This window comes from Bufo bufo, chromosome 2 (genome assembly GCF_905171765.1).
Source record: "Bufo bufo chromosome 2, aBufBuf1.1, whole genome shotgun sequence".
Lineage (NCBI taxonomy): Eukaryota > Metazoa > Chordata > Amphibia > Anura > Bufonidae > Bufo > Bufo bufo.
In genome coordinates this window covers 793,722,757-793,735,367 of record NC_053390.1, presented here as the reverse complement: position 1 = coordinate 793,735,367, position 12,611 = coordinate 793,722,757, and the positions used below count along the sequence as shown (strand labels likewise).

General features: G+C 46.4%; 1 protein-coding gene across 5 annotated transcripts in view; it reads right to left on the bottom strand.

Annotated features, from left to right (window-relative positions):
• Nucleotides 1-254: 254 nt before the first annotated feature.
• Nucleotides 255-12,611, bottom strand: part of ST3GAL5 (ST3 beta-galactoside alpha-2,3-sialyltransferase 5) — a 154,135-nt gene continuing 141,778 nt past the window's right edge. For all 5 annotated transcript variants that reach the window (XM_040419251.1, XM_040419255.1, XM_040419254.1 and 2 more), the window contains 5 exons: nt 12,164-12,269; nt 7,558-7,901; nt 5,654-5,840; nt 2,187-2,345; nt 255-1,193 (listed from right to left, as the gene is read on the bottom strand). In XM_040419251.1, coding sequence (XP_040275185.1) covers nt 906-1,193; nt 2,187-2,345; nt 5,654-5,840; nt 7,558-7,901; nt 12,164-12,269 — 1,084 coding nt within the window. In that variant the 3' untranslated portion in view covers nt 255-905. The remainder of the gene's footprint in view (nt 1,194-2,186; nt 2,346-5,653; nt 5,841-7,557; nt 7,902-12,163; nt 12,270-12,611) is intronic.

Genomic DNA, 12,611 nt, shown 5'->3' with positions numbered 1-12,611 from the left:
CCCAAGCCCTCCCAATCCCGATGCACAATGTAATGTTGTAATCATATGTAAACCAAGACAAGCCTGGAGAATTGTGGGGGGGGGGATGTCCTGAGACACTTCATCAAACGGATTGTCCTGCATGCATGGGATAGGCATAAGGCCATCCTTCATCTAAGATAGGGCCTGGGGCTATTCATAGTATTCAGTATATTGGGCAGACTAGATGGGCCAAATGGTTCTTATCTGCCGACACATTCTATGTTTCTATTAGAAAAACATGTCTACTTCCAGAAACAGCGCCACATCTTTCCATTGGTTGTTTCTGGTATTGCAGCTCAACACAACCTGTGTGAGCGCCGTTTCTGGAAGAAATCATCTGGTACAACCTTTCTGATCATAAAATGTATGAGGGACAATATGGAGTCCAGTCGTCCTCAACAGTGAAGTGGTTTTCTGGTTTTTACAAGGTCTCTGAAGAGAGGAGCAGCAGTCACCATGAGTAAGACAACACAGTGTCTGATGCTTTATCTAGCCCGTAATCCAGTGGTCTGCCATGGTTATCTTACAACTCCCAGCATGCTCCACAGGAAGCCTATGAACACTGGGAGTTGTGGTCTTGAGTGCCTGATGTTGTAGACGGTGTTTCTGAAGTCTTCATTTCATCCAGATGATGTAGGGGCTGCAGATTTGTCAGCACCATGAGAAGGTGGTGGGTGGACAATGTTAGTGGTTTAGATATCGTATGGTCCCCCATAGTGGGAGTGCTGACCACCCTGATTCTCCACAGTGTCATGGAGATGAACCATGATGCAGCATCAAGCAGCAATACGATGAATACTCCACAGGAGGCAGGTCGGCTTTCTATTACTTGAAGGAGCGTTCCCTCATCACGTGAGGATGATCCCAGTTTAAGACGCAAATATCTATGTATCAGTGGCGACACCCTGAGTCTGATGGGAGGAGCAGAATTCACAATGGAGTCCTCCGCTCAAGTCTTTCACCACACCTTCCCGCACCAGAGTCTGTAGCAGCTTCCTCTCCTTGCTGATGTCATGCATTGGTTGACGGTTCATTGCTTCCATACACAGGTTATCATAGTAATGTAAGGTTATGTCCGGCTGACTGAGGTCATATCCGAAGCCGGCGATACTCACTTCATCGCATAAATGGGTGGCCAGGACCATGGCTATGGCACCAATGGTAGGCACATTCTAGAAGAACAACAAGAGCAAAATAAGAGACATTACAATGGCCGGATTTATTCATTTTGTTGCTTGCATTGCTTAAAGGGGGTTATCCAATAGTAGAAATACCCGGGCCCCTCCTATAGGCCATACTTACCCGTATCACTGCACGGCCGCTGCTGCGGATCAAAACATCCAATAGCAGGCCGCGATGGTGACCAGCCTCCCTAGCAGCGGGGGCTGTGCAGGGATGTGGATTCACGCGGGTGCCGGGGATCGGTTAAGTATCATCTATATTAGGGGTCCGGGCATCGTGGGGGGTATTGCTACTATTGGATAACCCCTTTAAAGAGGAACTCCGATAACTAGCTTTTGCTCTGTGAATGGTCATCAGGTTGGTCGGTTGCCTAGTAACAGGTGTTGCATTCAGCTCGTGACTACACTCAGTCTATATCTGTGGCGGGTACTGGAGTAGTCACTCACCAGTCGGAGAATCACACAGGGGAGGGCTGCTGTTATATGTGCCCGGGTGCCAAGAGGGAGCCGCTCTGCACCGGGCAGAGTATTTAGAGACAGGACTTGGGGAAGCAAACTGAATCATTTGCCCCGGCTGGGAGATGTAGTTGTGAGATAGGCAGGGGTGCACCTAGCCTTTCTGCTGCCTGAGGCGAAAACTGAAATGTGAATTATTAGTCAAATTGTCCTTTCGGAGCAGTATAAGTTGGCTGACAACTCCTTTATAAGCTATAATGGAACCCGTGTTGGTTGGTTGTCAACCAGAAATGAAGAGCTTTCTCCTTAGTGGTGTTAACCTAAGAACGCCCACGCCTGAGTCAACATGTGAGCGAGCAGCTGAAGGCCGAGTTTATAATTAGTGTATAGCTGGAGGGTGGGCGCAGCGTCACCACGGCCCGGATGAGTGGGCAGCCTGCCTTTCACTCCAGTGATAATTGGCACCAAGCCTTGTGAGAAAGCTATGATTACAGTCTGTGACTTCCCTCACATTGTCAGCCCGTGTACCTTGTTCCAGCCCAACCACTTCTGCCGAGGTGGGGGAAATTGCAGGATATCCATGGCCGTCTCTTTCACTATGAGTGGATTCAGGATCCGGATCTGATTAGCTTTAAGAGGTAGTTTGTCGTTGACGCTCTTCCAGAAAAACAGCCTGTCCCAGATGGACTGTGAAGGGAAGCAAAGTATGATGAGTGATAGGATGTAATTATATGGGAGGACACTTCTGATGTCTATGGGAAGCGGCACTACGCCTTTGTAGTTTGGTGTGGTGGGGAGCAGTGGCGTACTAAAGGGGGCGGGGGAAGGGGGGGGGGTCGGTGCCGTCTCTCAGGGGGGTGCCAGAAGCAATGAATGCTTCCATCAATACAGATGGAAGCACTAATTGCTGGAGCGCAGGAAGCTGGGTCCTGTCACTCACCGCTCAGCTCCCAGCGCTCCTCCCCTCCTTCAGGCCGGCGGCGCACCGATCTCACTGCCGGCCTGTGTGGGAGGAGTCTGCAGCCTGGAAATCTTCATAAGCTCCGCCCACACAGTGCTGCAGAGCGATCTGTGCCTGCAGGGAAGAGAGGTATGTGTGTTTTTTTGTTTTGCTTTTTTTTTACTATGGAGGAGGCACAGAGGGCATTACTACTATGGAGGGGACACAGAGGGCTTTATTACTATGGAGGGGACACAGAGGCATTAATACTATGGAGGGGACACAGAGGGCTTTATTACTATGGAGGGGTCACAGAGGGCTTTATTACTATGGAGGGGTCACAGAGGGCATTACTACTATGGAGGGGGCACAGAGGGCTTTATTACTATGGAGGAGGCACAGAGGGCTTTATTACTATGGAGGAGGCACAGAGTGCTTTACTACTATGGAGGGGGCACAGAGGGCTTTATTACTATGGAGTGGGCACAGAGGGCTTTATTACTATGGAGGAGGCACAGAGGGCATTACTACTATGGAGGGGGCACAGAGGGCTTTATTACTATGGAGGAGGCACAGAGGGCTTTACTACTATGGAGGGGGCACAGAGGGCATTACTACTATGGAGGGGACACAGAGGTCTTTATTACTATGGAAGGGATACAGAGGGCTTTATTACTATGGAGGGGGCACAGAGGGCATTACTACTATGGAGGGGGCACAGAGGGCATTACTACTATGGCGGGGACACAGAGGGCATTACTACTATGGCGGGGACACAGAGGGCATTACTACTATGGAGGGGACACAGAGGGCTGTATTACTATGGAGGGGACACAGAGGGCTTTATTACTATGGAGGGGACACAGAGGGCATTACTACTATGGAGGGGACACAGAGGGCTGTATTACTATGGAGGGGACACAGAGGGCTTTATTACTATGGAGGGGACACAGAGGACTTTATTACTATGGAGGGGACACAGAGGACTTTATTACTATGGAGGGGACACAGAGGGCTTTATTACTATGGAGGGGGCACAGAGGGCATTACTACTATGGCGGGGACACAGAGGGCTTTATTACTATGGAAGGGATACAGAGGGCTTTATTACTATGGAGGGGGCACAGAGGGCATTACTACTATGGAGGGGACACAGAGGGCATTACTACTATGGAGGGGGCACGGAAGACATTACTACTTTGGAGGGGGCACAGAGGACATTACTACTATGGAGGGGGCACAGAGGACATTACTACTATGTAGGGGGCACAGAGGACATTACTAATGTGAAGTGGGCACAATGAACATTTCTACTATGGAGGAGGCATAGAGCCAGAGGGCATTACTACAATGAAGGGGGCACAGAGGGCATTATTACTGTGAAGAGGGCACAATGGGGATTTCTACTATGGAGGGGGCACAGGGGGCATTAGCACAGTGGGCATTACTACTATTAAGGGGGAACAATGGGCATTATTACTATAAAGGGGACACAATGTGGATTATTACTATGGAGGGGACACAATGTGGGCATAACTACTGTTAGGGAGCACACATCTGTACAAAACTACTGTGAAGGTTGTACAATGAGGGCAATACTACTGTGAGGGGGTACAATTTTTTTTTCAAGTATTGGGGGGGGGGGGGGGATGCCAGAGAAAGGATCAGTTTCTGATAAAAATCTGTCTGTTCGTAAGCTGTCACTCCCTGTTTTCGTTGACTCCCATCATTTAACTCTCCTGTCATCTGCTCATTTGTAGCTCTAATCTCTGATCTCCTGACACTTATTTAAGCCATATTCTCATCAGTTTAATAAGAATTCAGCTATAATGAGTGTTTAGGAGGTCGGAAGATCAGAGATAAGAGCTAAACATGAGCAGTCAGATGATAGGATACAAAGAAAACAGACTGACTTTTAAGGCTACTTTCACACTCCCGTTTGGTGCGGATCCGTCTTGTATCTGCACAGAGGGACCCACACCGATAATGCAAACGCTTGTATCCGTTCATAACGTCAATAGGGGACCAATCCGTTTTCAATTGCACCATATTGTGTCAGTGAAAACGGATCCGTCCCCATTGACTTACATTGTAAGTCAGGACGGATCCGTTTGGCTCCGCATCTTCTTGCGGACACCAAAACGCTGCAAGCTGCGTTTTAGTGTCCGCCTCAAAAGCAGAATACAGGCGCAACGGAGACCAAACGCAGCCAAACTGATGCATTCTGAACAGATCCTTATCCATTCAGAATGCATTGGGGCTGAAGTGATCCGTTTTGGGACGCTTGTGAGAGCCCTGAAACGGATCTGACAAGCGGACCCAGAAACGCCAGTGTGAAAGTAGCCCAACCCTTGTATCTCAGAAATGGCTGAACATTTGAAATAAACACCAATTGAAAAAAAAAAAATTTTTTTCTCCCAAAGCTTTCCATAGCCTTTAAGCATGTCCTGCGTCAGTCTCTGTCAGCCATGTACCTTAGATTAATGTCTGCCCAACCTGCTTGTTTTTGCAGCCTAGGTTGACCATTTAATGTGTCTCCCGACTACTCCCTGACAGCAGATGTCGATGGGGGGAGACATATTGGACAACTGGATTTTAACTTACTTGCCCAATCCTTTTGTTCTTAAAGGAGTTTTTTCCCTCCAACAATACTATCCACAGGATAGGGGGATAAGTGTCTGGTAGCTTAGGAGGGTTGGGGACTCCCAACTATCGCAAAAACTGAGATCCCAGAGTCCCCTATGAGAATGGATCGGTAGTGTGCGTGCGCGACCACATCTCCGTTTACTTCTATGGGACTGCAGAGGACAGCACTCAGCTCTATCCACAGAATGGCGGCAAGTGTTATTAGTGGGAAAACCCCTTTAAGGAAGATATATGGCAGCCAGAGGTGTCCGGCAGCGGTTTGGTTTTCTCCACTCCTCCCGTTCAGAACATAAGCAAACTCTGCTTGACCGAGCGTGCACGTGTAATGGCTGTTGGCTGAACACTGCGTGTATCTCACCAATCAGTAAATCTTTATATTCTCTGGAAGCACTGACCAGACCACACTCACCAGCGTCTCGTTCTTCAGAATGGCCTGAAGCCACAAGAAGTCCACATATTTGAAGAGAACGGTGACAAAAAGACTGTTACTGAAATACTCCTGTTCTGAGACCGGCGCCCCCTCCGGATAAGTCATTCTGATGTTGGTTTTGTTCCCAACATCTCTCTCGTAGCCGTGAACCGGAGCATTGTTCAATCTATAGTGGACACAAAGGAATCCTTATATCACAGTGCAAAGGACAAGACAGCAGGATCTTCTACCTACAGTAGGTGACCTTCACACTCCAGGTCCTCACAACCTCACACCCATAATGTCTTGCAGGAGTTCAAACAAGGCTAGAACATTTTAAAACTGACATGTGTAAGTCCTTTATCCTTAGGTTTCTAGGCACGCTGTCATTTTTAGACAGAGCTGTGGTTATCAGACCTTGTAGCCATCCTTCAAGGTCTCTTCAGCTGGTGCAGACTATCAATGGAGAAGAAGTCAAGTATTTGTGGTCACTGTCAATAAATGGGGGTGTGGAAACCTCTTAATGACAGCACTTGTCGGTTTCCATAACTCTATTATTCAAGTGCAGAATAGCACTGATCTACAGTATATGTGCCGACCACTTAGTGGATGCTTGGGCCATGACCAAGAGCAGACCATCATGACAATACCTTTACATTGCAAAATAAGGCATTACCAGTTTGGGTTCCTTAAAGGGGCTGTATTTGTTCTTTACTAGAATGGAGAATGGTTACTAAGAGCATCTCTAGTTGTGGAGGTCCTGTCCTGTCCTACACTAAACAGATAAAGCTAGGTCCAAACCAGCGCTAGCAATTTCTGTTGTTCTGGTCCTTTAGAGGAACAGAACAAAAGTGGCACAGGCCACACTGACTATAATGAGGTACGTTCAGTTTCTATTCGGGACGCCGCTTTTTTTTTACCAGACAAAAAGGATTTTGTTTTACGCTGTTTTTGATGGAACCCAACCCAAACAGAGCCTCCAACACATATGTGAACCTACCCTAACCCATTGAGATCAGTGTGTAATGCATCATTTCCCCTTTGGGGTTGCTGCAGAGAAACTGAAGACTTATTTGCCAGGTTTTCCTACAGATCCCAGATGATCTGCTCATGTTCAAGAGACCCTTCTGATTGACCTTGTGAAAGTGGACTATGTAATAATTGGTCACTGTTCTTAATATGAGAAATAACTGAGAAGTTCTTCAAGAATAAATCATGACCGGTGAGTTTTAAAAGGGGTTATCTGTGAATAGGTCATCAATATTATTTCCCGGAGAAACCCTTTAACTATTGAAGAACTATCCTTAGGAGAGGTCAATCACTTTGTATGAGTACAGCACAATAGACTCGCAATTAGATAGTAGCTGACTGCATCATGAATCATTATAATGCAATTCAGGTAAGCAGCAGTCAGTCCGCGAGATGCAGCAGACATGTTTTCCGAATCCACCCTTAAATTTCATATTTAAACCAAAAAGTTCTATTTTGGTCTTATCCGTCCACAAAATGTTGTTCTAATAGACTTCTGGCCTGTCAAGATGATCTTTAGCAAATTGCAGACGGGCAGCAATGTTCTTTTTGGAGAGCAGGGTCTTTCTTGTTGCAATCCTCCCATGCACACCATTGTTGTTCAGTGTCCTCATGATGGTGACACATGAACATCAGCTAATGTGAGAGGCTACCTTGGGTCCTTTTTGACCTGGAGGACTATTATAAGCCTTGCTCTGCAAAAAGTTGCAAAAGTCCTAGTTTGTGACTTTTTGAAGACAGAATTCTGGAGTGCAAAGTGTGATAAATTCCGCCCAAAGTAGGTGTCTACTTATCTGTCTATCTCTGATATTTATCTAATAGAATACAGAAACAACCCTATTAGAGACCAGAGACATTCTCCTGGTGTTAACTACCTGATGACAACGTCATACTTGTTGATGGCATGCCCCAGCTGCAGACCATGGAGGATTCCCCCGCTCCCTATGACAATGCAGCGCTTGCAGTCTTTGGAACCTGGTCTCATGGGAAGATCATTATTGGTTATCATGTCCAAAATGTCATCAAGTTCCTTGAGGTAGTGACGGAACCCAAAAGGTGGGTCATACTGATACAAAAGTTCGTTTAAGTTCCTGTCCTTCTTAACAAAGCTTTCTAGGGCTATGTTGTATCTGTTTTGGAACAAGCGGTCCATTTCCAGTTTTGCAAATGCCGGTCTGCACTGTGCCTCCTCCACCCTCCTGGCAAACGCGTGGGCATTCTGAGGAGACAGACAACACTTTATTAGAATGCAGATACCCATGTCCATAGGAAATATGACATTGCACCGATATGAAACACTTACTTAAGGGGTAGGCCCATGATCATCATTTATGCCCTATGCACGGGATACAAGATAAATGTATAATCGCTGGGGCTCTGACTACTGGAATACTCGCTAATCATGATACTGGAGCCCCGGAGTTCACAGTGCGAATTCAGCTGTAGACCACCTCTCCACTTACTTCTATGAGACTGCAGAGTACAGCCATCTCAGTCCCACAGAAGTGGAAACCTCCATTCTTGTGATCACAGAGGGTCCCAGACCACCTATCGTTCAAAGGGGCTGCCCACTTTTTATAATTCAGAAGGGTCCTCACAATAAGGGCATCCCACTCCTAATTTGTGGGGGAACCCGGCAGCGCCACCACAGGTAAAATGAAGCATTACACACTTCACATAGAAGTTAATGGCCAGTCTATGTAATGCTCCAAAGAGAAGGACACTCTTTATTGAACAGTCAGGTTGTAAATGGGGTAATCACTGGAGATGTCTCCCCTGCCGCCATCGAGAGCCGCAAGGATACAACACCTAGCATCCTACTCACTGAGATGTGTGCACTTGTAAATGCTTTAATTACCCATATAGCTATATGTCTCTCCTTAACGTCTCTCTAATCTAAGCCCTATGGTCGTCCTATTGCTGATTTTGAGGATGCAGGGGAGTGGAGCAGAATTTATTGCAATGTATAACTGCTCACCCATAGTTTATTGCAGGGAAATGGCAACCGCCATGCAGGGTTCAGCCAAGTCTAATCGTATCCTGTGTCACGTAAAGATGAGCAAGCAGCAGATCGCATTACATACACGCAAACCAGGAGAAGGGCTGCATTGTCCTCAGATGTTATAGCCGTGCACTTGCAGGCAAATATGCACAGTACCAAAGGAGGAGACGACCACTGACATTATTCTAAGATGAACCAGGACAATGCAAATGAGGCTGTAAGCAAATGTCAAATGCACGACCATAGAGGACATGGAAAGTTGTTAGTATGGGTTGTGACCTGGTATTGCCATGCAATGGAAACTATAGCATGACACTAGGAAATTAGCAGCAGTGTCCTTTGGCACAGACCTTACAGTGGTGCTTAAAAAGCTTGTGAACCCTATCGAATTTTCTATATTTCTGCATACCTTTGACCTAAAACAACATCAGATTTTCACACAAGTCCTAAAAATAGATAAAGATAATCAAATCCAACAAATGAGTCAAAAATATTAGACCCCTATTTGCTGTAGTGTACTTGATTCATGCTGTCCCAGAGCGGCCCCTCCATGCTGCCCCACAGCGGTCTTTCCATGCTGTCCCAGAGCGGCCCCTTTCATTCTGTCCCAGAGCGGCCCCTTTCATAGAGGTCCCTCCATGCTGCGCCAAAGAGGCCCCTCAATGCTGTGCCAGAGCGGCCCCTCAATGCTGTGCCAGAGCGGCCCCTCAATGCTGTGCCAGAGCGGCCCCTCAATGCTGTGCCAGAGCGGCCCCTCAATGCTGTGCCAGAGCGGCCCCTCAATGCTGTGCCAGAGCGGCCCCTCAATGCTGTGCCAGAGCGGCCCCTCAATGCTGTGCCAGAGCGGCCCCTCAATGCTGTGCCTGTAACATTCGGGTGTGGGAGGGAAACACCACACCGAACATAGGAGGGAAAGGGGTGAGGGAATAAGGCCTGGGGGAATAAGGCCTGGAAACTAGGGAAAGGAGATGGACACCTCCTAAAAAACTGATTAACTACCAGTATGAACAGACCCCAGAGGTGAGTTTATACACCGGAACCTAGTGTTCTAACTGACCCTATAGGACCCTGGACTAATGTCAGGACTGAGACAACATGTTCCTCCATGAGGAAGGACGAACAGGAGTCTCCCTCAGGCCTTATACAAAAGACAGGAAAATACAACACACAGAACTCAAACAGAATACAAAAATGGAAATGAAAGACTTAACTTCGAAGGAGCAATGGAAGCACCAGGAACTCTGCCGAGATCCACACACCAGCAAAGCAAAACTCAAAGCAGAAGCTATAAAACGCACACAGCATAGTGGGAAAAGCAACAATAAATAAGGAAGGTTAAATGACCACATTAGCAACAGCTGAGGCAAGGGGTGTGGGCATTACCAGAAACAACACAGACGCCTATTATCCACAAGGAAACCTGTCAGATTAAACCACTTGTTGCCAGTCTTGCCGATCTCCTGCCACCTGTCACGGGAATGACTGACAGTGCGAGACTGCTAGTATTAGATTACCTTTTCTCTATGGTGCACCTGTTAAAGGGGCTTTGCCAATAATATAAATGTATCCCGCCCAACAATTTCCCCAAATACAACCTTTTATCATAACTGCCAATGACGCTTCCTATATCCTATGGTACAAGGTTCAAAACCAGGAACTAGGATTTAAACATGAGGGATAAGAGAAAACTGCAAATGAGGTTCATTTGGAAGAAAAAACAAAAAACTACACAATGCAATGAAGAATAGGAGCTAATAGGAGTAATTGATAAAAATGAACTTGAGAGTAGTTTTTGGGACATCTCACTGATAAGTTAAAGGGCATCTGTCACATGTTACATGAGCACTCGGCAGCTGAAGGCATCTGTGTTGGTCCCATGTTCATATGTGCCGCCATTGCTGAGAAAAATGATGTTTCAGTGTATGCAAATAAGCTTCTAAGAGGCTCTGCTCTCTCTACAGCTGCCGTGCCCTCTGCACTTTGATTGACAGGACCAGGCAGTGTAAACATCATCATGCCTGCTTGGCCCTGTCTACGTTAAGAGGGTGAGGCAGCTGCAGAGAGAGCTGAGCCTCTAGGTGTAACAGCAACGCCCCCATTGCTCCTAGAGGCTCATTTGCATATATTAAGAAATCATTTTTCTCAGCATTTTTCTCAACATGGGACAAACACAGATGCCTTCAGATGTCAAGCGCACATGTAACAGGTCATCCAGTGTCATGGTTACAAATCTTCTGACAGATCCCCCTTAAAACAATAGGCCATATTACATAGGGCATCTTATAGGTTGGACAGGCGGCGGATGGGGAAGATTCCCTAATCTGATGGATCCTTTTTCCAGGAAGTATTGAAGGAGTTGGTCCTTTTATTTGAGGAATGAGCAGACCCTTACTGATGTCTACAAGAAGTCAGAAGAAGACTTCTGGTGGAATTCTTCCATACTATGGTGGCTTGCTTCCAAGTGAGGAATATATGAGCTGTAGCCCCAGTGCTCATACAATCAGTCCTCGACAGCAGTATTCCTCAACTCCTGTCCTCAGAATATCCCACAGAATAAATACCTGTAGTAAGTTCTGATGGATGGACTCAAATTATATCACCTGCTCGATACTAAGGAAATCCTGAAAACATGACCGTCAGGTGGGCACTGAGGACTGAAGTTCGAAGAACACTACTCTGCAGTATATAAAGCCACAGTAAATAACACCCCTTGGCTTTACTCTTTCTTCTCCAAGGATAGCTCCTCTATTGTGCCTCGTCTGAAGATACAAAAGGCTTAATTATATATAAGTGGTAGGCATGAGGAGGTTACCGTTTCACATAAGACGCCTGGGATCCACATGAGGGATAACAAACAAGCAATCTCCAGGGGCAGGATACAGTATCACACAGGAGGAGGATGGGAGTCACTGGTCCATATCCTGATCATGGTAGCATTACAAAGAAGTCAGCATCATATGTGCATGTTTTCCAGACAATTCTAGCTGATTTTCTGATATCAATCAGCCATACATGCATTGATCTGAAGGATACGCCTGTAAATGGTTTGCAAATATGATTCCCAGTACATTGTCCATCTCCTCCCTCCACTCACTGCTTTTACTTTGTCATGAATGGCGGCAAAAGGAACCCGTCTGTGGTGGTTTTTACCTCCATTTAAAAGGAGCCTCACTGGTTGCACATCCATCCATGCATCAGAACTTACTAACCACTTGGGACAGTTGGACTTGGAGCTCGTTTGCCTGGCATGTCCTTTCTATGATCCTTGGCTTAACAGAGTTTTCCATCTAAGTAATAATCAGTGGCAGTGGTCTCAAAGGTACATAGGAGAACATCTACTCACCCTCAATTAATAATATTTCTCAAGTAATTTAGGAGCTGCAATTTGATTGGCTGCTATATGTGACATCTTATTACCATAAGTTTACACACGTCCCCCAACGTTGACCACTATCTACAGGATATAAACAGCGTACAACCTTGATGTGGTTGGCGTCCAGGGCTCGGAGGTCACACGTCTTGGCGTCCAGTCCCACCTTGCAGATGTACAGGAGGCATACCATGCTCCCGATGAATAACAGAATCCTAAAGGCAAAAAAAAAGCAGAATGTAATACCTAAAACAGCAAAGATACACAGAAAAACAGATAAGTCACATTCTCATTAATACAGAGGGCATCTTCTCTCGCCCAATACCTGAAAATTTAAGCCACATTTTTACCAAATTAACATGGAGGCTGCCAGTAGGTTTGGGGCTTATGCAGCCGAGGTTCACCATCCTAAAGATGATGTTTGGCATAAAAGAAGTCCTCTATTAGGCCTAACTCAGACGACAGTCTCCATTCACATGCTATTAAGACTGCACCCGCATAGCAGAGTGGACCATTAAAAGAAGATGGTGCAATCCACTCATAAGATTTCCTGCATG